Below are 27369 nucleotides of genomic sequence, written 5' to 3' on the forward strand. Positions count from 1 at the left end.
TCTTACCCATTAATTTGCTCCCCGCAAGCCTATACGCTGCAGCAGGGGGATGATGGATCACTGCTCAAAACCCCTGAGCGGGACCAGTCCTCCCCCAAGAGCTGCTGGCGCACACACGCAGCAGCTCAGCACGTGCTTCCCCCAGCTCTCTGCCAGCCAGGAGCTGCTGGAGCAGCCCCCAGACCCAGAAGGGGACCTGCATGTCCAGCCCGGAGTAAGCAGAGGGATGAAAACCCCACTGAACTGCCCTGTGTGGGACGAGGGGGTTGTGTCAGACACAGGCGCTGCACCCTCCCCACCCCAGCTGGTTTCACTGCGCTCTCACGGCTTACACGCCAGGCTGCTGCAGAAAACCCCCCAGACGCTGGTAATGGCAGGGCCAGACACCCCCAGCCCAGGCTCCAGCGAGGGGTCGAGGCACAAACTTCTGCAGCAAAGCTGCTTGAAGCTGCGTCCATCATTGCTGCTGCAGAGTCAGCGCATGCGGGAGGCTGAGAACAGACAGCGACGGGGGAAGCACACCCTCTACGGGACAGATTTATTGAAACAGTCAGGACCTAGCGAAGAAAATCAACTGTTGGCTTTAATTATTGCGTACGTCTTCATTTCTAGGACTAGGAAAATTTCAACTGATAAATATACATTTCATCAGAATGCCTTTGGCTGAAATATACCATTAGCACATTCTTCAAAGTTACAACAAAAGTCTTAGAAATGTTAAAAAGGGATTTTTCCTTTACTAAAATAAAGGAGTGCACCCCCCACCCCAACAAGGCGCTAGGACTGACAGACGGAAACTCTTGGCTGTGCAAAGCAGAGCGTTGATTACAGTAACAGAAAGAAGTCAGGACGGGAGTGGGGAGCCTGCATAGCACTCAGTGAGAGGTACGGGAGGCGGCTGCAGCAGAGTCAGGTCAGCATGTCCCAGAGGCAGCAGCAGCAGAGCGCAGTCCAGCACGCCGTCAGGCAGGCGCTCTCGCCCGTGTCATCCCTCCGCCGCTCCTCCACGACGTACACTGCGGGGACAGGAGAGCTCGGTCAGTCAAAGAGCAGCACAGCAAGGCCCGCAGCAGCCAACCACGTCTGCCACCCCGCGCAGCCGGCCCTGGCACAGCCGCGGTGCCCTTCTGCACCCCAGCGCTCGCTTTGGGTGGCCCACGCTTGCTGGAGACAAGCTGGTGCACGGGCGAGCACTGGCAGGAGGGGAGGTGCCGAGCTTCTGTGCTGGGTGCCGCAGCCCCTCGGGCCACGATTTCATCACCGCAGCAGCACCCCGCGAGGACCTGCTGCCCCCTCCCATCACTGCAGCACCCCTCGGATGGGAAGGGTCCCCAGGGAAGCACTTCTTTCCGCAGCTGGGCCCAGGCTGCCGGGACTGCACATCGTTACGGTCTCGACACAAGCAGCCGGTGCAGGTCGGCCAGGACCAGACTTCTGTAACATCACATACAGTTACTGAGCAAGAAAACAGGGTCGGCCTGGAAGGCATCTGCTCCCAGTGGGCTGCCCTCCCGGGAGCGCTGGTACCTAAGCCTCCCTGCCTGCCCCGCTGCCCCCCCACCCTCTGGCAACCCCCAGCCAGCGGGAGCAGAGTGCCCACAGCTGCCCCGGCTGTGCCAGCTGAAGCCAATGCCCCTCCAGGCCCGGCACAGCTGCCCTTCCCGCGGCAGGAGGTACCCAGCCCAGGCAGCAGAGCTGGAGGGGACCCTGCGGCACTTGGGGTGCTGAGGAGGGAGCAGGCGTGAGGAGGGTGGCGGGTCAGATGTGGCTAAGGGCCAAACTCCCACCCAGCCGCTCACTTGCTGCCCCTCCTCAGCAGGGATAAGAAAAGAGGATGAGGAAGCTCATCTGTTACCATCACGGGCAAAACAGGCTCAGCGTGGGAAAAATTAAATTAATTTATCACCAATTAAAATAGATTTGGGTAGTGAGGAACAAAGACAAACACTAAACCACCACCTTCCCTCCTGCCTCCTCCACCTCCTCCCCCTAGCAGCACAGGGAGACCGGGAACGGGCGCTGCGGCCCGTACACAGCAGCTCCTCTCCTCGCTGCCGCTCCTGCCAGGAGAGACGAGCTGCGTGACCGTGCGTGCAAACCGGGAGGTGACACCTGTGGGCTGGGGAGGTTTCCCTGCAGCCTTGGCAGAGCCCATGCCCCGCAGCAATCTGATTCTGGGCACATTAATCCCTGGAGGGATCGTTAGGCACCTGGTGATGGAGAAGGCAGCTCAAGGCTCTCAGTGAACAGTGCTGAGACCAGCGGGAGCAGCTGCCCTGGACCACACCGGGCGCTGCTGGGGGCTGTCGCAGAGCTCCCAGCTGGCCTGAGCTCCAACACGGCACGGCCTTTGGGTGCCGACGTAGGGCCCCTGCCAGGAGAACCTGCTCCAGCATGGGTCTCCTCCACAGGCCTCAGGTCCTTCTGTAAACGTCCACCTGCTCCATGGTCCTCCACAGGTTGCAGCAAATGCCCAGAGCGCCTCCTCCTCCAGCCCTCTACTGTTTCTCACTCTTTTGTTCCCTCCTCTCTCTCTGGCATTTTCTGCCCCTTCTTAAGTATGTTCTCAGAGAGGCACCACCAGCTTTGCTGATGTGCTCAGCAGTGTCCTGCAGTGAGTCTGTGGCAGAGCCTTGCCACCACAGCAGGACAAAGAGGTAAGGTCCCGGGGCAGGAGGTGGTCTCAAGGTGATGACTGGCCGTGGGGGGGTGGGAAGAGCCACGGTCAGTGGCAGAGCAGTCTCCCTCCTGCCCCTCCAGGCACTGGGCAGAGGGTGCGTTTGCAGGGGCCAGCACTTCGCAGCGGTAGGAAGAGCTCGCCCTTCCCAGGCAGCGGGCCCCACAGAAGCAGCAGGGATCAGCTCTGGCTGACCGACCTACCTGATTATAAAGCCTCCTGGTCACTGCGAGGAGAGCGAGCGGGAGGAGGCTGTGGCAGAGCTGGGATGCATCACCTTCAGAGCCTCCCTCCCTCGCAGCCTCCACAGCCGAGGCCAAGGAACCCTGACAGTGCCCGTGTCCAGAGGGCTCCAGGACCAGCAGCAGGCTGACTTGGAAAATGAGGGGGTGGGTTCCTTGCCATTGGGTCACCTCCGTGCACAATCAAAAACCACACTTTTAGCACAGTGAAGATGACAAGAACCCGCCTGCTGCCAGGTCTGGCTGGGCCACGGGAGAGGCTGGATAGGCACCCAGGAGATGCCAGCTTCCGTAGCTACAAGTCCATTTGCAGTTTGTCTGCTTGTTGTCTGTTAGACTGGCACCGCTAAGTCAGCTTGCTTTAATAAGCAGCTGTTCCCTGAGGCTGCTCCAGCCCTATCACGTACACAACCGCCTCCTGCCCTAGGAAGTCAGGCCAGGGGTCAGTCCTTGCTCCAGTCCTGTCTCCACCTTGCATGCTAGGGGACTTCCAGCTCTGCCTGCTCACCACCCGAGGCACAGCCAGCTCTTACCAGGCAAGGAGGCCACAATCCTCGGACACCTCACCCGCCAAGGGGCGGATGCCCGGATCACACCCCCAAATGCTCAAGGGTATCACCTCATGGACAGAAACCATTTAAGCTCTGCCCCTCGAGGGCTGCCCAGAGGCTCCCAGCAGGCTGTTGGGATTTACTGCACATTGCCAGCTGCCTGGAAGCACAGGAGGGAGCCCCAGGTTTGGATGGAGCTCTCCCAGCAGGATCTCCTACCCGAGGCCAGTGTGCCGCCTGCTCCTTCTGCCAGCCCCTGAAGCCCATTTGGGACAGACGAGCAGTCTACCTTTGGTTCCTCCTCACTGAGCTTGGGCTATCATGCCCAGAACTGCAGCGGTTTGAAGGCAGGCACATGACCTTCCTTCCTTAAAGCTTTCTTGGGTCTGTTTGTTATGGTCTGCGTGGGAAAGGGGCCCGCACACAGCAGTCTGACCCAGGCAGGCAGCCAGTGCTTTAAGTCGAGTGGCTGAACACACGGTGTTGACAGGCAGGGGCCTGGGCAGGAGACAGCTCATGTCATCAGCCTGGTCCTCCCATGCGCTTGCTTTGTGCTTACAAAAACACGCCCCCCCTTCACTGCTTCAGTTCTCTCAAAAGCAATGGGCGGAGGACAATGTGCTCCGGCTTACATGATACCAAAATCCTGCCACCATCAGGGTGGGGCAGAGAGAGGAATAGCCCAGCAACCCCCCCCAAATACTTGCCCTCAGGTACAGCCTGCACCCCAGCCTCAGACAGCCTCCCTCTTGCCAACGGGAATAACACAGAGAGGAGGCATCTGCTGTGCAGGCACAGCCCAGCTCCAGAGGAGCCACGGCATGGCGCTGGCAAAGCACCACCGTCCACCCTTCCCTCCAGGGCTTTGCAGCTGCCTGGGCCTTCAGTCAGAGCGTGCGGTGCCCTTGCTCCAGGAACGTCAGGGTGGAAGCACATCCCTTCTCCAGACAGCCCCTCAAGGAGGTGGCAGCGTGCTGCAGTGCTGTGACAGGCTGTGCTGGAGCAGGAGAGGTGCCATGTGCTCTCCTGCCCCAGGAGCTGCTGGCCCTGCCTGCCCCTGCAGAGCCAAAGCAGGCACCTCCAGGCAGGAGCAGACCGGCACCTGATGGAAACCTGGCTCCCCTGCACCGAGCAGGGCCCTGCGGGCTGTGGGGCAGTGCTGCAGCGGTGGGCGAGGCTGCACGACCTCCTCCCCACAGCCTGCGGCCAGGGCAGGCCAGCAGCCCTGCCACAAGGGCAGGGAGCGCAGAACACAGTCAAGGACTTGGAAGCCCAGCACCCTGGCCGCCTCCTGCGATCCCAGAGAGCCTATTTCATCCCTTTGAAAGGCTGGACCACAGACCAATCCCATCCAAAGGGGGAACCTGTCCCAAGGCAGACAGGACTTTGGTCAGGCCCTTCCTTCCTACCTGCCCGCAGCCCCAAACTTGCACTCAAAACCACGCATGGAAGTCTTGCAAAGGCTTCACGTTCAAAAGCATGAAGACTTGCGACTGTTTGACCTTATACGGCATTATATCAGTAGCTCTCTATTCGCCGCCTGTTCTCCCTGGGGAGGTGACCCAAGTCTGCTTGTTCCCTTGCACTCCTGTGCAGTGCAAACTGTCATCAAGCGGCGGTCAGGTCCCTGCAGCAGTGGGCTACAGCCGTCACCGACTGCTCAGCAGCAGGAAAGAAGGGAGAGCCCTGCTGTCCAGGGGAGAAGCTGGCTTAGCAGAGCTGCCCACGCTGTTTTGCTTTCCTTCCCTGACCGGCACAGCTGGGAGCAGCTGGACACCCTGACATTGGATCCGTTTACCCTCCTTGGCTGAGCAGCATTCCCCCCTGCAGCAGATAGAGCTGCCCTTCTGTCTGGCTTAACACGCTGAGCTGCAACGAGAAGCGAGCCCTGGTGCCACGCGACACCCTTGTGCAAACCCAGTCATACAACCGAGCCGTTCAGGAAGGAGAGCAGCGGGGCAGAGCTGCGCAGAACGAGTTCAGCTTGCAAGGACTGAAGGAGGCACTGGTGTGTTTCAGGCTGGGAAAAACCTTCAGGCTTTTTTCCCCTGGTGGATCCAGGAGCTCGGAACAAGCAGCTAACTCTTTGGTGCCTTTGTTTCCTCCGAGAAGGTCCTGTTTCAGTGAGCGAAGGCAGAACACACACCAGTGCTCCAAGAGTCCTCTATAAGACAATGACATGCCGTTGTTCAGCAGGGCAGAGTGTACACACAACGGGCAGAGATGGCCGAGAGCTCCTCACCAGAGTGGGGTACCAGCCATGCTCTCCTGCCTACGTTCAGGTGGGAGAGGATGCTCACCGGCTCCTGCCACCCCTCAGAGCGAACAGCCGAGAGTGCTTTTCCCGTGGCTGCTCAGGAAGCTTTCGAACCAGCTCCTTGTGCTGGAGCCCTGAGGCAGCTCTGGTTTCTAACCAGCTGCCAGGTGCCGTTCAAGCTGTCCTGCTTTGGAGCCGTGGAGAGCTGGATTGCTGCTGCCAGAGCACTGCCATACCCAAAACTGAGGGCCACAGTGCCCAGAGACATCCACATCTGCACAGCAGAAGGGGACTGGGAGGATGTTTAAAGAAGCACTGGTTCCTGGTGGTTTGGAGGCATCAGGGCGACTCTGACTTCTGGAAAACACCAGCAAGAACAAATACTACAGAACTTATTCCAGAGCAAAGTATTTGCAGCTTCAGACTGAGTGAAACCCAGGGGAACCTGACACCCTTCCCTGCCCCAGAAAAAGCTCTGCAGCATGTGACGCTCCCGAATCTGGTGGACAGCATAAGGTTACACTGCTTCGGGGGTGCCTTGCTCACCCTCAGCTCCCTTGCTGGAGCAGCTGAGATAGACTGAGCTCTCAGGCTGACAGCACCTGGCCTGAGGGTGGGTACCCTCTCCTCTGAACACTAAGGTATGGCACTTCACACGGCGTGCTGGCAGACCTAGCTCGCCAGCTGCTCCGGCCAGCCCCAGCAGCCATCTGCTGACCGGAGGAGGCCGTGCCACTGCAATGCAAACCACGGGCTGGAGGGCAGTTACTAGTTTCGGCCACCCCAGTCAAGCCCATCTTCACCCTGGCTGAAGGCGGCCATATCTGCAGCCAAGGCACCATCCGGGGAAGAGCTCTAACACCGCTGCCTTTTACTGCTACATTTAAAGCAACGTTGCTTTCTGGTAGCTCAGCGCTAAGCTACCGAGGAGCAATGCTTGAGCATGCAGAAGACACGAGCTGTCAAATGATACCCTAACATTGACAAGTCCTCCATCGTAGCACACAAACCAGTAAAGGATTTTGCTGGTTAGTCAGCAACTTGCAAAGAAGAACTTTCCCAACTGAGTCTAACTGCGTACTCTGCTGGAGGACAGGTCCGTATAACCTTCCCCACCCCAAAGCAGAGTTGAAATGGATGCTGCCCTGTGCAATTTGTATGCCTGCACTCACGGACGGCTTACTACAAGAAGAGTCTCGCTGAAGTATTTATGATTAATCCATTAGAAGTTCAAACTACAGCCAAGTGTCGAGGACATACTGACAAAGCACGTTCAAAGCATGTACAAAGTGCTGTTATGAAACACTTGCTGAAATATTAAAACAAAATGGCTCTTCCAAATTCGGGCCGGTGCAGTGGGAGATCGGCACTGTCACTACACGGCCGCTCAGCTGACTCGCATCGGGTGCTGCCTCTCCGCACAAGTGGGTCACAGCAGCAGCGGGCATCGCTCCTCCCCTGCCAGCCAGCACCTTCAGCTGCCTGCGCAGCACTGCTGCTGGCAGCTGGTGCTAGAGAGGTCTGCACCGGACTGGCCGATACACAGGCGCAGCTGCCCACTAACGATTCAGGGCAGGACTGGGACAGGAGAAGGGACCGCAGCCATGTCAAGACCTTTCCGGGACTCACCATGGGTTTGGAGGGGTGTGCCTTTCTGTTAGAAACAGTGAAACAGCACCGGAAAGAGACCACGTCCTTTCACTCTCTTCTGCTAAAAGCTGGAAGTCATTTAAACCAGCAGCACATTGTGGCACAAGTACCTTTCTGCAGCAACCCTCTGAGAAAAAGCTGTGTTTTTCCCCATGCAGGGGGTTACAGTACTTTACCAAATCCATTCACCTTCCAAGTTCAAGGAAAGCCCAAAGACGACCATTTGAAATACACATTTGAGAAGTCGCTGCCTTCCACTGCAGAGTGCCTCTCCCAGAGAGAGCAAGAGTCTCAAGAGGGCAGCTCTCTGCCACCGCCAGCCCATGGGAGCTGGTGCCAACCGCTGCTGCAGTTTGAGAGAAAACACAGTCGCCACTGGAAGTTTTCAGACTTTGAGAGCAAAATAAAACCCACCACCTTTCCCTTACAGTTTGAATTTAATTACTACTTTCTTTGAAGCTTCATCAATGCTTCAGAAGTCATAGCTCTGTCGCTGTCACCAGACAAATTGCCAGAGAAACTTTAAACACAGCCATACAGCATCAATACTAAAAAGCTTTTCTCATAAACCAGTTGGGTGTGGGGCTTATACAGAAGATAAGAGCAGAACAGGTGAAGGTTGGTCAACTATTTACTTACAGCTACCAAAGTGCAGAGGGTAAAAAACAGTTCAAAGGAAGGCTAGCCTCTCATTAAGCTGGAGACATCCTATACTCCTCTCATCTTGGACACTGTGCAACGGAACATCAGCTTCAAAGCACTAACACAAACACAAGAAGTACCCAAGGAAATCAAGAGTGCATGGTAGCACCTTTATCCACTCTTCCCAGCCTACATATTAGCGCTACTTTAAATGCAGAGAATCCCCTGAGAACAGCATAGTAAGAGACAGCGTAACAAAACCCTAAGCACCTTACTCAAACCTCTAAAAAGACCATTTCGTTAGGAAGTCTTGGACAGCACATTACTGATGCAAGCCACCCAACAGTCTTCCCAACTCACTTCAACCAGCTGTTTTCCATTAACAGATCAGGTTTTCTACTGGAATAGCTTTGCCAACAAAACCCCAGCCCAAAATATATCAATTAAGGGAACTGCTGGTTTTGTATGCTTCTTGTCAGAAGCCTGAATGCCTCCAAGCCATAGCCGTCCAGTTTGCTGGGGACTTCATTAGCTGCTTTGTGCCTCTCTTTTGTCCACGGTCAGGCACTCCGAAGGTCTCCTATGGCATGCCAGGGTCCTTGCCACTATGAGCAGAAGCCCATTAGCACTTTGGGACTGGTGGTCCGACAGAGAAGAGAAATAAAGGCGATTTCTCTCAGAGGCACTAGACAGCACTCAGTTTTAGGCTCAAGTTTTGATGCTTCCACTGTTTTTTCTAAAACAGGACGGGAGAGGTGTAAGCTGAGCAGACCCTCCCATCTTCTAATCAATCTTAAAGAGCATAGATCACAATGAATCATGCTTACTTCAAAAATGGTAGCACTCCCTGTAATCACACAGTACCAGCCTGCACAATCCAGTGCAAATAACTCCCACTTTGTTTTTAAAACAAATACTACAATACCTTGTTATTTCATGTACAGTCTGCTTTATCTTAAGCATACACATTTTGTTTCTTCTCATACCTAATTGATAGGTTAATCATTAGCTCCATGAGGGAAAGGCATGAGCAGTACTTTTCACACGGTTTGGCATAAACTAAATCGTGACCTCAGACTCTAATGCTCCTTATCGCAGTGCTTTACTGGGACTACAAGGACTGCAGTACAAGGATACTGGCTTTGATGACAGAACCAGCCCATCCTGTCCCAGGGCCCGGGCACAGACATCGCTGTTAAGGTACCGATTTACTCACATGGGGACCCTCCCTGGAAAGCAGGCGGCGACGGTGCCCGAGAGCCCTCGAGCTCTGCAAGCCCTCCCAGAAGTCCTGCTGCCTGTCACCAGGGGCCCTGGCCCTTGTCTAGGTATTCCGGGTATGACGGCCAGGCAGACAGACAGCAACCAAAAGCCCACTTCAGGCAAGCCAAGGGGCAGGCTCAGCCAAGAAGTCAGCGCCCGGGGAGAAGCGAGGTGCATGCACCCCCAGCGTTGGCCCAGCCCGGCACCAGCCAGCTGCGGGGACTCCTTCCTCTTCCTCAGGCGAGAGGGCTAGGAGCGTGAGAAAAGCAGTGAGTCTTGAAGTTACTTCTTCTTCAGCTCCAGCTGTGCGCTAGCTCTGCATCCAGACCCACTCTGCATGCAAACAAGTTCGTTACGCTCCTAGCTGCTATAAGCCGTCAGGCAAGGCCTAGAGCACACAAGAGGAAGCAGCAACAAGCAGTTTACCAACAACTGCTACTGCAGACCAAAAGCTCTTCCCATGTTATCTGAACGGCTGTTTGCCATAGTAACAGCTGTTAAAGCAGAAGTATTAATTAATACCACAGTCTTCTCATCTGGGAGGAAGCATGCAGCAGAGAAGGGACCAATAAGCCTCTTCCCACATGTGAATAAAGCGGTTTTTAATCACAAGACACTTCTGCACCAAGAGCTTTGTTTTCACTTGTCCAGCCAGCAAGCAAGAAGTCTTGCTTAAAACTGCACAACATCATTTTAATAATAATTTCTCGCAGGGTTAAGTGCTGCCTGCAGCAGACTGCTAAGTAAAGTCAGTCTGTGCATCTGGTTCTACCTTCAAAACATTCTTACCCAAGTCCTTTGAAACTCTTTCCGTTCAGGATGGAGGCCAGAGAAGGGAAAGTCAGCACAAGGGCAGCCAAGTGATGACGAGGTGACAGTGGCTAGAAATCAAGTGTTTCTGAGCCACTGTTTGGGGTGCGCACGCTAGGTCTGCGGACCCAGCACTGCAGGAGGGAGGAACGCCCAGCCCTGGCTGACAGCCACGTGTCCTGGGGTAAATCCCACGCAGGCAGCAAGTGCGAAAGAAGAGATTGCATGACTGGGGAACAGGGAGCCTAGGACTTCAACTAAAACTTTCATACTAGCTGCCAACAAGGCTCCTCTCTGCCCCAGGCCTCCTCCCTTGCCCACAGGACCTCCAGGGCAGAGCCTGGGCAAAGATGAGATCTAACTCCCTTGGCAAGAAAGGCATTTAATTATTCTTTCTCCTCTCTGGGGATATTTGCTTGTGCTTAACAGCTTCACGCCTGTCACATCACATTCCTCAGCACCCCAACTCCTTCCTGCCCAGAGGCTTTCACTGGACGGACAGTCTCTACTGACACCATATTCAGATTTCAGAAAATACCTTGGCACACTCCTGAAACAGATACTAGTCAGAGCCAGATGGAAATACAATAGCCTACTTCCAAGCAAAAGTCTTCCAAAGTTGCAAAATGCTCAGAGCAAGTTTCACAATCCCCAGCTCCAAGTAGAAACAGCTCTACTGCCAGAGCCACCTGAGCAAAAATCAAGTATCAAGAAAGCAAACTGCCAGTGAATACTGGTTGCTTCGCCTGCAAATCCGGCTGCTGACCCAGCCCAGGTTTCAGCCTGCACTCAAGCAGAAGTGACTGATCTACAACTACCCACACCGGTATCAGTCCTGCCTTCTGCGGCTGCATGACTCTATCCAGCAGGTTAGGAAAATTCCTGCCTTTCAGTTCCCGCAAGTCTGAGAAGCTCTTACGGTCACCCTAGAGAGCTGTTTCAGCTTTCAGGGAGCTGAACAGGCAACACATTTCAGGGAAATTACCGTGCGCTGTGCCAAGTGAGCACTTTCCAGAGCAAATGCTGCACTGGCTGCATTTCACACAAGGATGAAGTTGCTCTCCTCTCACACACTGCATGTGCTCCAAGCATGGGTTATGTCTGATCATAAACCAGAAGATTTTCTTGCAGCTGAGCTCAGGGCTGGGAAAGAGGTGGATTTCCTCACCTGAGCACACAGGGATAGGATTCAGAGATCTCTGAGATAATGGAAGTGATACTAATCAGCATTTATGGAGTATGGATGTGCCCAGGAAGGATTCAACATCTGTGAAAAGCAGGGCTACAGGCACTCCTTATAGGAGAAAAAGCATACCTTATGTAGTAAGTACTCAAGTCTCTACAGGGTGTCAGCAGGCACCGGCCAGCTCTCCAAAGCACTATAAACCCCATCACACAGGTTAGAAAGCGTACAGGAGACATGTCATATAAGAAACCATCTTCCCCCCAGCTCAAAACTACAGTAATTCAGGGTTCAGACCCTTCCGTTTTCTTCTAGACTGCAAGAGATGCAGAGGCATGTCCCAGAATTACAGATTTGAGAACTTCCTCTAACATTTTTTTTTAATCAGTGAAATCTTAATTTACTGTTAAAGCAAGGAGGCATTTTCCACCAAGACAACTGCAGGGCTAAGAACAGCACATTACTCAGCTTGAGTCAGCATTTTCTTTGAAAATCAGCATCAGTCCTAGATTTAAACAAGACAGAAGAAATGCACAGCAGAAATGCAGTCTTAGAAGGATCTTGCAAGAGTGTTCTGGGTGACAGACAGGAGGGACAAAGTCCAGTTTTAAATGAAAGGGAACATGCCACAGTGAGTAGTCGCTCAGGATAGCAAGACTCTCCTTGAGCAGTTCCCCCAGGGCTCCAGTACCACAATCTGTGCAGCACTTGCAGCGCTGGAAAAAGGCTTTACACAATTTGCTTTTCACCCACGCTAGGTGCCCAGCTGACAAGGGCTGTCCAGAACAGCAGCCTCATTTAATTCGCTCCACTACAGAGCCAGACTTAGCCTCATTTAGTCAGTTTGTCTGAAGCATGTTTTCAGATACAGGACCTGAATTTGGAAAACCTTTTCTTTGCATCAGGCTTTTCTCAGATTATCCCCTCGTTGGGGGTGAAAAGCAGCAAAGATGAAGTCAGACATCAGCCCCAGGACAACCCTGTTTGCCAGCCAACAGCCCCCACTGTTCGTGCAGTCAGCTGATGCGAGCCAGGGACAGAGCAGGATATGATACAGCAATCCTGGGGGAAGAGAACACCAGGTTTTAGTGCACACTAGAGTATGAGAAGCAGGTAAGAGGACAACTGCCAAGAGAGATTTTTTTTTTTTCTGGCAGGACACCAACTGTCTGTAGTTGCAGGTCCTGAAGGTACAGTAACAGTTAAACTAAATGCTCTGACAGACTGCTTGGAAAGGGTCAACATACAGAGAGAAAGCCTGCTGGAATTGCTACATGCTGCCCTCCAAAATAACTTCTGCTGGGGAAGGCTCAGCTCGACATGGTTTGAGAAGTGAGGGCGTAGTCTCTGAAGGGCACCAGAGAGCCTGACCAGAGCGATCAGGATTCCCTCCTTCCCACACTGAGACTTGTACAGAGGAAAAATCCACCCCTCTAGCAGAAGGCAGCGACTGTATCTAGGTGACCTATTTATTCTTGCAGCTGGCCAAACATTAGGAGGCAGGCAGCATCACTGTGACTATTACTCTTATCACAGCTGCCTTTGCTACAAGTAATCAACTTCCAGCAATAAGATTTCCACCCTGTGCGTACAATAGGTCAAACGCAATAGTGAGCTTTGTTTGCCTTTGGTTGGAAGGAAGGCTACTGACAGAGCCTGGTTCCCTTTGGCACAGCACAGAATAGCCTCATCCATTACGTTGTTATGTATCAATGGGGAGGGGGGGAGAAATTAAGCCGGCCAAATTGCTAACATCAGCTCGTGTTTTCAAAATTAGTATGTCACTTTGTACTTTGGCTCATTCCACTTCTTTTTAAAGCACGCCATTATCAACAGCATTGCATTTCACCTAATTTACATAGACAAGAAAGTTCCTGCTGACCAGTTCAGCAGATACTGTGGTTTCCTTACGCCAGCTGACACCGAACTAGTCTATAATGAAGAAATGAGGTGGGGAAATGAGATATTTTCTGGAATGAGATATCTTCTTCCTCTAAGCAAGCCCCTGCTGGTCAAGAAGACCCAGCTTCTTACGCCGAGCTCCACGCAGGCGCTGCGCTCCTACTGCTGCGCATTTCCCAGCTTTGTTCTGGTGCAGGCGAGTTCCCTCTAGCTACCCAAAGCATTGTGTGACACCAAATGGCAGATCTACAGTATTCCAGGAACTCACGCCTGGACAGACTTCATGTGGACAGACATGAAGAGAGCCCTCAGTTTTTACAGCAGGAAAGATGCAGGCAGAAATCAGCACAAGTCAGTTCACAGAGCTAGGAAGCTGAATCACATACCCTTAAGGGTAACACCCCTCAGGCTCAGCATATAAATTACCAGCTCTAAAGGTAAAGGTCAAGTTGTTTACTTCTAACGAACAACAGCCAAGTCAGTTATTAGCCCTTGCAAGATGCAAGAAGTGTTGCTTCTTTGGAGACTTTGCTATCGGTAGCCTATGCAAGCCCAAAGCCCAGCTATCAAAAAAACAAAACCAAAAAACAAAACCATGGCCACGAGGTCTTCTGTGCCACCTCAGCAAGTCACCTCAGAGAGCCTCTCTGGCTCACTGCTCCTCCACCTGAAGGAGAAACATCCGCTTCAAGGCCTTTCACCCCCAAAGTGTTGAGGTAGCTAGGGTGTCTCTGAGGGGGTGCAAGCTCGCACACGCTGGCCTGGTCCATCCACTCTGCGAGAAGGGATAAAGGACCACCAGCTGCCATTATCAGCTGTGGTCTCCCTCTTCTACAGTGCTGTAATACACAGGAGTCATATGGCCAACACCACTGTCTTAATGCGTAAACCGCAACCCGATTTCTGCAACTCAGACCGTCGACATGGCTAACTAATCCTACACAAGGCAGCCTACAGCAGAATATACTTGTTCTCCTTGTTCATCGCTGTTTTGGACTGCACCTTCCTCCAACAAGCCTTTATATATGTCCCCCTATTCAACTGAAAAGATGACAACATCCTCCCTCTCTCACCTACTTCTAGCAGAGTCATCACTCGCTTAACAGTAATAGCTTTCTCTTTCCAGCCTAGATGTTACCTACCCTTGCCAAGAACGATCCCAACAAGAGGGACCGAACTCTCCAGTCTGGGCTTACAGCTCCCACCTCCTGAGGACACGGAGGAACGAGTGCTGCAGCTGGGGAGAAGCATGGCTGCGTAACTCACGCCAGTGCTACTCAGCCTGAAGAGTCCTCCAACAGCAGCCTTTGAAACAAGGCTCAGTGGTCCACGGGCTCTTCTGCAGCATGGGTGAGAAAACCAGTACTAAGTTTAAGCTGTTTCCCTGTTACATCTCAGATGCAGCTTTCTTTTTAATACAGAGAACAAGCCATATGAGCTTTTTTCTTCTCCGAGGGCCAATTGGACAGGGTATGTCCATTGCTACTGCAGACAGGCCACAAATTGTTAGATTAAAAAACACCGTCACCATGAAATGCTACTTTACCATCAGATTTTGAGAGCAATGGCCAAAGACAGCTTCGCATAGTGGGAAAGGCCTTGGGGGAATTGTCTGAGTCCTGACAATTTTCCAAGTGATGTCAGCTTCGATACCCACTTTATCAGCCGGTCTTTACAGCAGCAGTACCCGAAGTGCTAGTGCCATGCACAGCTGTAAAACACTGACTTAGGTTTCGATTTGAGGTGCATGTTAGTCTCCTTTCTTTCCACCCAAGGTTAGTCTGTCCATGACCATGCCAGACACACCCAGCACACACAAACCCTGAGTCTCCTCTCCTTCCCAAGAGCAGCTTCCACCTAAAGCACAGTGGCTGGACAGCACCTCCACAGAAGTGCTCCCCACACTCCCTCCCGCAGAACAGCTGTGTTGGTAGCTCTGGCCACAACCTCTGCCACCCCAAGGCAGCCAGAACAGCTATAGGTACTTCAGGCTCTTCTCAACAGCTCAGGTCTGTTTGTGATATTCACTGCAACAGAGGAAGAGAGGTGATGATGGTTTCTGGCTCCCCAGCCTGGATGAGTATCTTTGTCACTGAAGAAGCCTGAAAGAAGGCACTGGCGTTGGAATGACAGCATGAGTCCCCATGCTGATGGTGAGGGGGTGAGTACACCCCCATGATGTACGAGCACAGATTTTACAACCAAAGCCTGTGAAACACTGACAAGAATAAGCTTGGTCTCTAGGCAAGTGTGCTTACCAGCAAGACAAAGAGTAACCAAAAAAACCCAAGCTAAATCCTCCTCTTTCCAATGGGGACCACACCCAACCTTGCCAGAATCCCAGAGCTGCTGAGGTTGGAAGGGACCTCCGGAGATCATCCGGTCCAACCTCAAGCAGGGTCAGCTAGAACAGGCTGCCCAGGACCATTGTCCAGTCAGGTTTTGAGTGTCTCCACAGATGGAGACTCCACAACCTCTCTGAGCAACCTGTGCCAGTGTTTGATCACTCTCACAGGAGAAGAGAGTCTTCTTGTGTTCAGAAGGAACCTCCTGTGTTTCAGTTTGTGCCCATTGCCTCCAGTCCTGTCACTGGACACTGCTGAGAAGAGTCCAGCTCCCTCTTGTTCATTCCCTGCTATCAAGTATTTATACACGTGGATAGGCCTCCCTGAGCCTTCTCTCCTCCAGGCTGAACAGTCCCACCTCTCTCAGGTTCTCCTCATATAAAGATGCTCTGGTCCCTTAAGCATCTTCTCGGCCCTCTGACAATTCGAGCCTGGACCAAGCACTGCAGCGAGCCCCACGAGAGCTATGGGTGCCAGAGAAAACCAGTGTACCATATTGAAGGGACGCGGCACACAGATGGACCAGCTAGCTGCCAAGATAAGTTACACCATCCTCCTTCCCTTACCCAGAAATCTGTGTTTTTCCACAGAACGATAATAGCTTCAGAAAAAAACAAAAGCCCAGGAATGATTCCAATGGCACTATTACACCACTTGGACAGATACTGATGGGCTCAAGAAAACCGATGCACATTAATTCGGTAGGAACTGTACGTTTGAATATTACAAGCTTTAACTGTGCAGCCTTCGTTGAAACTTATCGACCAAAAGACAGGCAGAGTGAGAGTTGTGGCAAATCTAAAGCCAGCACAAAGCATGTATAACAACCTCAGCATGAGGATTCCCTTGAGGGATCAGCATTAAAGACGTTCAGCAGTATCTTCCAACAGCCAGATAACTGTTAGAGACACAACAGCAAAATAAAGCAGAAAAACAGGCTATAAACAGAATCGCTACTTCAAACAAGTCTCCACCTCCCCCAGCCCCGTTATGGCCAGACGCTGGTAACCATATTACTTCAAGGTCAACATGTACTCATGCATTTTCAAGCCAGAAAGAGTCACGATTACATCGCACCACGGCTGCTAGGCATACCTGTGTTTTTAGGCCCATCTGCATACACTGGTCCTGGAGGCGGAGGTGCATTTTGCCATCCGTACTGGGGATAACCTTGATAACCTGGCTGGCCTGGCTGGTACGGCCCAGTAGGTCCGGGAGGATAGCCTGGGTACGGGCCAGGAGGACCACCCGGTTGCTGTGCATAGGGCGGGTAAGGGGCAGTCGGGCCCGGGCCAGGGTAAGGTGGAGGATTTTCGTAGTTCATGTGGGATGCAGAATCTGTCCTGCAGAAGAAGGAAAACAAATAGAAGAACCGGTTTGCTTGTCTGCTTCATCCATGAGCGTATAATTCCCATTTCAGATTGCTCTTCTGGGGACCCTACATTAAGTGTGAGAAACAGACCTCAAAATACCTGGTCAAGCAGTGAGTTTATTTTTAACCCTATCACAGGGGCAGAGACTGAGTTGAACTGATTTCTTTTAAGAGACATGAGTTTAGCTCAGCAGCAGAGCAACTTGCTGCTTTCCAGTCATGCATCAGCTGTTCACCCTAAGACATTTAACAGTCTTGCAACTGCAAAGCAAAATCCTCTGCTTCCACTCCTGATTAAATCGCTTTTAAGAGAGATCTAGAAGTGATTACTTCATGTTTCTGTCAATACTAAAAATGAAAACCATGCAGAAATGCAGGCTGTTCCAGACATGTTTGATAGCCTTGACAGGAGAAAGAGTGAACACAAATGTCCATTACACTACTGCTAATTGTGACAAGCATCTAGACCAGCACTCTGATGACACTGTAACCCAGCACACTGCGTATTCTTCCAGTAATATGCAACTGAATCATTAAGCAGCCACAAGCAACCAGGACCTTGGGCTCAGGCTCATTCAAAAAGCAACATTAAAGATACCTCAGAGAGTTATGTTCATAAAACCTATCTAACATATTACTCATGGTACAGCCATCAAAAGATGAGACTGTCACAATAATGCAACTTTAATTAACCTCTAAGCAGCATGACTAAGCAAACCATTTCTTAACTAGGTTTCTGAAGCTTCTCCCTGTTTGAGAAACAGAAGTGTCCGTAACACCATGTGTTCAGGAACCACCCTGACTGAAGTAGCTGTACTCTGCTATTTCCTTTTACCATTACAGGGTGCAGAAGGGTCACCATTTCCCCTTTGCTGCACACCTCCTCCCACACGCCACAGGCTTCAGGGAGAAATACCAGGAGCATAATTTGCCTCCGCTGAGGCTCGCTGCTGCCAGCATGGAGCAGAAAAGGCTGACAAGCAGGATCCTCTTCGGATGGTGTTGGAAAGGGCAAGCAGCCGAGCTAGACTGACCTGGATGCTCAGTACTGTGCACCCACTCTTGGGGGCGTGCAGATTTTGAGTCCAGAGGAGACCATTAGTGCATCTAGGCTGAGCTCTGGCATGACGCAGATTAAAGAATTTCACCTTTGTAACTCTATAGCAAGCCCAGAGCAGTCATCTGCCGGGCAGAAGCCAAGTGAGTCAAGCCTCTGGGGCTATGTTTAGCTGCTGCAGTCCCTGACAGTGTTGAAGTGAGCTTCTTTGTTTATGGCTTGCTATTTCATCACCTCAGAGAGCACTGACTGTCCCTCCCCAGGGAAGGATCCCTAGGCTCTCTGCTTATTTACACGTTATTCCTGCCCGAACGTCGCTAGCACGATGCTCGCTGCTGTACAGGCACCCTGGGGCTCTCCCACGCACGCAGCCCCGTCCCGCTCTCACAGTAACAGCCAGTCTGATCACACACCAGGCCCAGGAGAGCACTGCCGACTGGAAATGACTCCAGAGGCGCACTCCAAGGGAACAGGGCTGACGTCCCTCCCACGACGACACCGAGAAGCCCTCCAGTCTCGGCAGGCTGGGTCTTCCCAAGCCTCGCCAGCCTGCAGTTGTCATTCACCTGCGTTCATTCCAACGCTGCTCTCGCTGTGCAAGCCAGGCACAGTCCCAGCTAACTGCTAAGGCAGTGCTGTTACCTTTCAAATGGTATTTCTTAATGTCTTTGACAAGAGTTTTAATTGTTTAACCAATGCCAGGGGTTAGAGGAATTTTATTTATTTTTATTCCATTGCCAGGCCAGCCAGACTGCTTAACTCCTCATTTTAAAACTGACAAGCACAACATACGTTTAACTGGAGGCTCTTTAGCCACTGTACTGCACTGCAATACCAAGTCTACAGCGAGGAAATTCTCCCTTCAGAAAGCCAGTGAAAGGCAGGCAAGGCCTACAACGCACTTCAATGCAACAAACTAGAGAATCGGGACATAATGGGTCACTATTGTTCATCTAACCCAGAAAATCATCCCAAAATAGCAGCCAAAAGCAAGTTCCCAGGGAAGAACAAGGCCAGAGTGAGAGCCAACATACCTGCAACGTACTGTTGCGCATGGCAGGGTAACCATTTGGTGCCCAAGCCAGACAGGGCCAGGCAGCCAGCAGACCCCTGTGAACTCCCCCCGAGTTTGCTCAGCCTCCCTGAGCACAGCCGCAGCGCGAGGGGATGCAAAGCTCTGCTACGTGCCTTGCGGAGAACTGCCTCCGGCCCCACCAGGGTGACTGCAGGAGGCAGGGATCAGTGGTCACCCTCCTGAATTTAGGGATTCACCAAACCAGGGAGGAGGCATATGGGAGCCCCCCGTTCCAGGCCGAAGAGCCCCAGCCCACTGTCTGCTCTTCGGGCACGGGCCAGCCCCTGCACCCTCCTCCTCCTCTGAGCCCCTCCAGGTCTGTTCTATGCTGTTCTTAGCTGGCACCCTAAATACATATATATGTGTGTATACATATATACACACACACGGCATTCAAAGGCAGCAAACCGCAGATCATGTTTTTTGTTTGTAAACCTTTTGTTAAGAGCCCCCAGGGCTCAGCTTGCTTTGGTGATCATTGCCAAGCTCCAGCGAAGAGTCACATTCATTACTTCAGTTTTCCAAAAGCCCTCCTGTCTAAGAGGACAGTCAGCTCAGCCCATCCTTTCCAGTGAAGTTCAGTGAAGTCCAGTCCCTTCTGTTCCTTCATATGCATCAATTCATTTATTTACATTCAATATCACTGCCATTTTAGTGCTGTAGCAAGGCTTAAAAGACGTTGCAATTCTTCAGTTGGCTGTGAACTCAAATTCAGGCAGTGGAAACTCAGCCATCACACTGCTCCCTTGCCACAGGGAGTTGCGGCTGGGACCCCCGGGGGCCATCCTCCGCTGTCAGGGCTGGCCATTTGCTCCCTTCAGTACCCAAGCAGGGAGCCTGGCCACTACCCCGTCGCTGCCTGGTTTCTGTACAAGCACCCAGCATGGGACCATCCCTTCAGAGAGCTGGTACAACTGGCGGTGGAACCACACGAGCAGAAGAGCATCTCTGCAGAAAGGTCTGAGATGGGTATCAGCCATACAAGGCTGTGCTTGGTAAAGCTTAGAAACCACTCAAAGACCGTGGTAAGATGAGAGCCTGGCTAAAACCAACAGCCATGGGGGGTGAGTAAAGAAAGCTGCACACCAGCAGCTCTGCAGAGAAGTCTGAGAAACTGGACAGAAGGAGTTAAAAATCCAAGTCTGACACTGGCTTGAGCAAACAGGGAAATGGTGGCATAGGGAACAAGAAAGAAATACCAGCGCTCTTTGTTTAACAGCTCTGCGTTAGCCATGTCAAAACAGTTTTAGAAGAGGAGGCAGGTTTGGAGGGGATCTAGTAACTGAGCTTCTGCCTGTTAATGCGGGAGAGGGAGTGAGGAGAAAACTGGAGAGAGTCTACTAAAAGCCAGAGAGATGCCTGGGCAGAGACCTCAGAAGAACAACAGAACAGCAGAAAAGATGAAGAATGAGATTAAGAAGGGCATATTCCACCAGGGCAAAAGTTACTTTTCCCCTCAAAGTTGAGGGTAAAGTAACACAACTGAGATTAGGCAAGAAGTAAAAGAGAGCATCCAGCAAGAACAGTTTCACCAGCAACTGTATTGGGGATTTATCTGTGATGAATGAGAAAACTCCTGAAGAATTTACCAAGGCATTCAGCAAACCCAGGAGATGATTGTGGAAACCAGGTCCTCCAGAGATCCTAAGTAGTGCTTCTGTCCACTCCCTCCCCGCTCTGCCTCAGCTGTGAAGGTCAGCCTTCTCGCAATGGTCTTTGTCCCCAGTTACATTCTCGGGAAGAATTTTTCCTTGTCCTCCACTTCCACTATCAGTTACTGCCATGCATATGCCCTTCCCTGCTTGCCCTTTTTGAACTGTGTGACAATATTTAGATTTTCCTCATTCTCATGAACTCATACATGGTTTTACGTGCTTACTAGCCCTATTTACTCACCCAGGTATGTGTTTGCAAAGCAGAGCCTTGAATCATTAAGCAGATACTTTTCAGAGACATACTTGAGCTCCTAGTCAAACGTATTATCAAGCTTTGCTGTGGGTTCTCGCCCCAACTAGTAATTCCATGTGAGCTGCAACCAAGACCAGCTCCTAGGAGCTTGCATCAGGGCTCATATCTGTGGGTTTCCCAATGAGCACCTCTTGGAGGCAAAGCGCGAAAGAAAGAAGCCAACGCATCAGTAAGCACTTTGTTTTTCACAGCAGGATCTCTGGAGGACCTGGAGCCACTTACAAGGCTGGTGCTCCCAAGCATCTTCTGAGGGCAGCATAATTGTGGCCTTCAAAGTGACTGAAGACCAGTATGAATCTGCTCCTACCTGTTGGCACTGATGACACCTTGTTACCTTGGCAAAATTGAAAAGAGCATGCACAGAAGCACCATCGGCATTTTTACACAGTAGGTGTTCACAGCTGCTAATCCACCTGCAAAGAAATGCCAATCCCTACAGACAGTTGCCTGCAAGTCAGATCCTTCAAATGCAGTCTCCTATGCAAGTGAATCAATTAAATAAAAAGCTGTGTATGTGGGGAGAGATGACAATCTAATCTGGGTACTGAAACAGTGTTAAATGCCTTCTGTTGCGTAGGCAACAGTACAAGAAATAGCCCTCTGAAAACAAATGGGGGATTAATAAGTTAAAAAAAAGTAGATCAGCAGTCTGGGACACCTAGACAACCTCCCCCCCCAAAAAAAATCAATTAGCAGATTTTAGGAATTTAAAGGCAAGAAGTTGTTTGTTTTTAGGACAGCAGAACAAGCACCGCACCTCATACGCTGCTCTAGTCATGAGAAATCACATTTTGGGCACGTCAGATATTGATTCAGCTGGGCTTTGCGCAGATGAAGATGGAGGGCACAGCAAGAGGCACAGATCCTGAGAAGGGCACCCTGATGTAACCCACCCCTTCCAATGCCTGCAGCGCTAGGAAGTAGTTTTCCAATACAGAACTCTAATGGAAAGTACATTTAACATCAACAATCCAGCTCCTGGCAACCAGCCTAGAATTTAAATTACATTTCATATGAACAGTATCCAAATGAAAAAAAAGCACAAATGGCTTTTAAATGGCACTGGTTCTGTGCTTCCCTCTTACCAGCTTCTTTGCAAGCTCCATTTAGTGATCACATGAAAGGTACATTAAGGATAAATTGTAAGAGATTCCCTTCTTGCTCGGTTTGCTTCCAGGAAAAGCCTCCTCCCACGTTTGCCCGCCCAGTTCACCAGGCAGCACCCTTGCCTAGAGTAATAGCTGAAGGAGAACTGCACAAGAACTGCACCCACCTTTTCTGACAAAAGCTGCTCAAAACTGTTTTACTTCCCAAAATGCAGGTCTAGGCAGAAGTGAAAAGCTCAGCTTTGTGCTACTGAAGGAAAAGCTAGAAAACGCTGCTTTGTTCAAACCCATTTCCTTAAGAGGTCTCCGGGGCTACGGTATACTCCACAGTCATTAGGGAGATGTGCGTTTCCCCACCTTTATTCGAGTGGCTGCCAGGCGTTTCCTGCCCAAAAAACCCGCAGCTGCTGTTCTGAGTGGCTGAAGCCACCAGATCCGGCAGCTCCAGGAGTGAACAGCAGTGGTTTGGATGAACAGGCACTTAACCTTCCAAGTTCCTAAGCCAGGTATTCCCTCCTCCCAGTATCCTCCCAGGCCTCCGCAGGCCTGAAGTCTGCCCGTCTGTGCAAATGGAGAGCGCACCTGATGCGCCAGGCTGACACTTGTGTCCCTACAAACTGTCCCACCTCTCCAGTCCCAGTCCCATCTCCTGTCCTGCCCTCTTGGCAAAACCATGATTGATACGCGTGTTTCCAGGTGATTTGGGTTTCAAAAACCGGGGTTTTGATCAGCTCTAAAGGGCCGGTAGTCATGTTGACAGTATTTGCCTCAGACGCAAAGTCCTTTGTAGAGCTTGGCTGTCACAGGATCTGTCCTTGCTGCTCTGTCTCCGCAGGATTCTCTAACAACACAGCCTCATGCCCACACAGGTGCCAGGACTTTCCTTCTGCAGACAAGCTTCAACCTCTCGTCAATTGTTACAAACACACAAAACCTCTCCAGACAAATACTCATAACTTATTGCCTAGTTTTCCTGCTTGCAATATGCTGTAATGTTCTGCATGGCAGAAGAAAAGTACAGTTACAGAAGTGCCTGTGGCAAAACGTACGAAAAAGCAAAGCCCTTTACACAGAAATCACTGCAGATATGGGCTTCAGGTTTTGATTGCTTTTGCGTGCACTGCTCTTGTTCAAGTCTTTGTATAATGTGCTACATTAGCTACTTCCAGAAATAGATAAATATATTTTGTTCTTAAAGGGATGTATTAAGACAGTTTTAAGGTGCAACAAATACCAAAACCAAAAATCAATGAAAACATCTGATTGTCAAGTTAAACTAGGCCCTGCAAATAATAGTTAAAGAAGGAAGCTTTGTTGGTCCAACTGAGAGGAGAATGTGAAACAAACAGCATGACTCGCAAGAAAATTAGTAAGCACAGTTAATACATTCATATGTGTTAGTCAGATGGTGTTCTGGCAGCATCCCAGCAATGAAACAGCAGTAGTCTTTCACGATAACCTCCCCAGCTCTGATACACTGACGGATTTAGTGGAAGATACTACCTGGACTGCATGATGATTTTCTACGATCTCAAGCAGGAAACACACTGAAGGGCAGCATACAGCTTCTAAGACACAGTAAAGTCAGTGTGTGCAGACAGAAATACATGCATTTTCTACAGCTAAGATCTCATTACTCAGAAAGATATTTTTGTGACAGGCTGGAAAATGGAATGAGACAGATTATTTTTCCTCACGTTTCCTCACTTTTTCTGCTTTTCCACATCCTACATGCAGTTGTAACACGATGCTTTACTTTGCCTGTAAGAATTTTTAATGGCTGCTTGTCACAGGGCACAAGCAAGTACCTCTGATACCAGTTGTCACGAAACCAAGAAAGCCTTTGCCTTACTCTGTCAGAGGTTGAAGAGAAGCTATTACAGTTCAAGGCACTGCCCTCAATAGCTCATGGGACTGAATAAAGCCACAACAATGCATTATAATGCTAACGTAGAAATACATCCTTGTCATATGCAAGTGAAAGAAACAGCAGGTTTTGGTTAGTAGTGGTGGTGCCTGGCCTAAGGAATACAATAGACCAGACATTTCCAAGTAGGTGCATTCCCCGAAGCCCCCTGCAACCCTGACGGGCCCGTGGGCAGGCACTGAAGCACAGCACAGCTCCCTCTCCAAGAAAGCAGTGCGGTGACAGCAGGAATGTGCACACGCGCTTCCACATAACCAGGTCCCAGCTGGGAAACGCTCCCTGGGATATGACGGCGGAGGGCGGCACAGCAGGCGCCTGCCCCGCAGCATGGGTGTGAGCGCTTCATCCCAAAGTCTGGAGGAAGGCAACCTCTGCCATCCCCGGGTGAGCGGCCTCGGAGGCTCCCAGGCTGCCTTGTGGGAAGCCAAGCTGCAGCCGGCAGGATGCCAGACCTGGCAATAGCGGCCGTCTGCTTGAATGACTCAGGCTTCTTGCTATCTTCCCCTATTCCCAAAAATGACAGAGTGCTATTTTCTACTCATTGAGCCATAGCTTCAGTTCAGAGACAGGAAGTTGAGAAAGACACAATACACAACGAGAGAGTAGAAGACATCAGTATCGAAGGCAGGCACTCGAACCCTGCTCATTCCAGTCTTCGGCTCGCACTAGAAGTTTTCACAGCCCCCTGCTAAGCCTACAGCCACGCCACAGGGAGACCACAAACAGGTAACAGGAGAAATGCAGACCTGTTTGTTGAAAATCCAGACTTACACAAGCTTGCCCTGCTCTCCTACAAAAAAATTAAGTAACGTATTAATCTGATCTGATTGCACAGAACTACCCTGAAAACAGGTGGCTCATCTGTTCACCACAAACACAGCCCTCCAGGTAATTCTCCATCATCCCACTGCAACGCTAAGAGCAGGAACATAGCTGCTTACGCTTCCAGGAACACCTCTGGTTTTTTGAGCAGCAAACCACTGCCAATTTTAAATATCATATGGACCTGGGGAGACACATGGCAGCAGAACACCCGAGCCCTCTCCTCTAACTGACACCAGGGTACCACCTCGCAGAGTCTGCTCCGCCCACGTCAGAGCCCCCCACCCATGTCGGAGGCACTCCTTTACAGGACATTCTCTTCTCCTTTTCGGCCTCTGCAGCGAGGACACCCACCAGTCTCTGCAGATTAGCAGTTACTGCTCTCAAACCGTTAGGGGAATGACAAATCAGTATTTTAACAAAGATGGCCTTTATAGCACATGAATAAGAGGCAGAGTGTAACAGAGTTGGTGCTGAAGAAGTTTCAGTACTTGGTAAAAACACTATTCTGTGCAGTGCAGAAGATTATTAGCCAACATGCACGCTAATTCCTGACTGTCCCCAAAAAGCACTGAAATATGATCACTAAAATGTATCAAGTCTCAATGTTTCCTGCCTCCTCCTCAGGCTATCTGATACAGTAATAGTATTCTTATCACCCAACGTTTCTAGGAAGAGTCAGGTTTTTTATTAAAGCAACTGGAAGAAAAATACCCGTTTTCTGGCACAGCAGCACTTCCCACACCTTGTATCTCGACACTATATTTACCATAGCACAAAGGAGGAGGCAGCTGCTCCGCACCGTCATTTCGACTCACTCCCACTTACTACCTTACCGAGACTTACCCTATTTAGACAATCAGGGCGAACCTTCTGCTCACACAAGTCTCGTAGCAAAGGTGAAAGCACCAAAAGCAAAAAAGCACTTTTTTTTTCCCCCTTTCTGATAGAGCTAAACATGAATCTGGGATGGCTGCGACAGATCTCAGCGCTGCCCTGGACAGAGAGGGTGTCCCCGTTGCTATCGGAAGGTGCTGCCAGATCCGTGTGGCAGAGGAAAGGAGGTGAGTACTCTCCTTTCCTTATTCTCCTATTTCACCATGACATTGAATTATCCAAATGAGGTCTCCAACAGCTATAGGAACAGGAAATATAAATCTAGGACAACCATAATGACTTTTAAACACATGATGCAGCATTATTGTTTTTACTCAGTGTGCTAGCATACCTCTTGCTCTACACTAAATAAGCCCATTAGTATTAAACATGCCCATCTGCTTTGAGCACAGATGCCTGCCTTCCTCTTCTCCCCCCATGTTGCATAAACAATCGCAGCCGAGCAGCACTGTTCTCCCTGATGCACGGGGCAGGAGTGTAAAACCCCACAGCACCCCACAGCCACCTCGCTCCCTGCAACGAAAGCTCGAAAGAGTTCAAAGCAACTTTTTGAAAACAAACACATGGTTAGAGCCGGCAGACGGGGAGATACACCCCCAGGTTAGCAGCACGGCGGCCCAGGCCTGCCTGGGGGGCCTCACTGGTGATCCACCCTCCTGCTCCAGGACGGCGCCCACCCAGCCCGACACCCCGGGGAACCCCGCCACCAGAGTGGCCACCCCACAGCTGGCCTCCCAGGGGAGGGACGGGTCCCGCTCTTCTCCCCAAGGTGTTTTCCTCCTCATCCTCCCCAGAGCAGCAACCCTGACCAGCATGGTACCCGCGTCAAGAGCCCCTCTGCCCGCCAGCCTCCAGGCTCTCTCCTACCCGCGCAGGGCCCTCCTCGACCGGCCTCTCGGCCCCGCACCTGCCTCACAGCCGGGGTACAGGCCGCTCCCGGCCCCGCACCCAGCTCGCCCAGCCCCTCACCCCTCCACACACACCCGCGGGGGCTGCCGGCCCCACACCCAGCTCGCCCAGCCCCTCACCCCTCCACACACACCCGCGGGGGCTGCCGGCCCCACACCCAGCTCGCCCAGCCCCTCACCCCTCCACACACACCCGCGGGGGCTGCCGGCCCCACACCCAGCTCGCCCAGCCCCTCACCCCTCCACACACACCCGCGGGGGCTGCCGGCCCCGCACCCAGCTCGCCCAGCCCCTCACCCCTCCACACACACCCGCGGGGGCTGCCGGCCCCGCACCCAGCTCGCCCAGCCCCTCACGCACACCCGCGGGGGCTGCCGGCCCCGCACCCAGCCCCTCACGCACACCCGCGGGGCTGCCGGCCCCACACCCAGCTCGCCCAGCCCCTCACGCACACCCGCGGGGGCTGCCGGCCCCGCACCCAGCTCGCCCGGCCCCTCACGCACACCCGCGGGGGCTGCCGGCCCCGCAGGTTCTCCCCCCCGCTCCCGGTACCTCAGGCGCTGCCCGTCTCGCGCCGCCGCCGGCACCTGCTGCGCACTCCGCGGCGGGCGGTGACGTCAGGCAGCGAGGGCGGAGCCCCCGCCCCTTGCTGAGCGGAGCCGGGCGCGGGGGGAGGGGGCGGGCACCTCACGAGCCGCGGGCTCCGCGCCCCTCC

The 27369-nt window shown here is 52.0% G+C and overlaps 1 protein-coding gene across 1 annotated transcript; it reads right to left on the reverse strand.

Moving 5' to 3' along the window:
• Nucleotides 1–565: 565 nt before the first annotated feature.
• CYSTM1 (cysteine rich transmembrane module containing 1) lies at nt 566–27283 on the reverse strand. The gene is made up of 3 exons (XM_075163965.1): nt 27207–27283; nt 16618–16865; nt 566–1016 (listed from the first exon to the last, which is right to left on the reverse strand). The coding sequence occupies exons 2-3, from the start codon at nt 16844–16846 to the stop codon at nt 910–912; spliced, it is 336 nt and encodes a 111-aa protein (XP_075020066.1). The 5' UTR covers nt 16847–16865; nt 27207–27283; the 3' UTR covers nt 566–909.
• Nucleotides 27284–27369: the final 86 nt, after the last annotated feature.

The sequence above is a fragment of the Calonectris borealis genome, chromosome 15 (genome assembly GCF_964195595.1).
Source record: "Calonectris borealis chromosome 15, bCalBor7.hap1.2, whole genome shotgun sequence".
In the NCBI taxonomy this organism is placed as follows: domain Eukaryota; kingdom Metazoa; phylum Chordata; class Aves; order Procellariiformes; family Procellariidae; genus Calonectris; species Calonectris borealis.

Bases quoted from the DNA above. Each gene is read 5' to 3' on its own strand.
- CYSTM1 (XM_075163965.1), bottom strand. From the start codon at position 16,846: ATGAACTACGAAAATCCTCCACCTTACCCTGGCCCGGGCCCGACTGCC. The intron at 1,017-16,617 runs GTATGCCTAGCA...CTGTCCCCGCAG, and splicing joins AGATGGGCCTAAAAACACAG to TGTACGTCGTGGAGGAGCGG.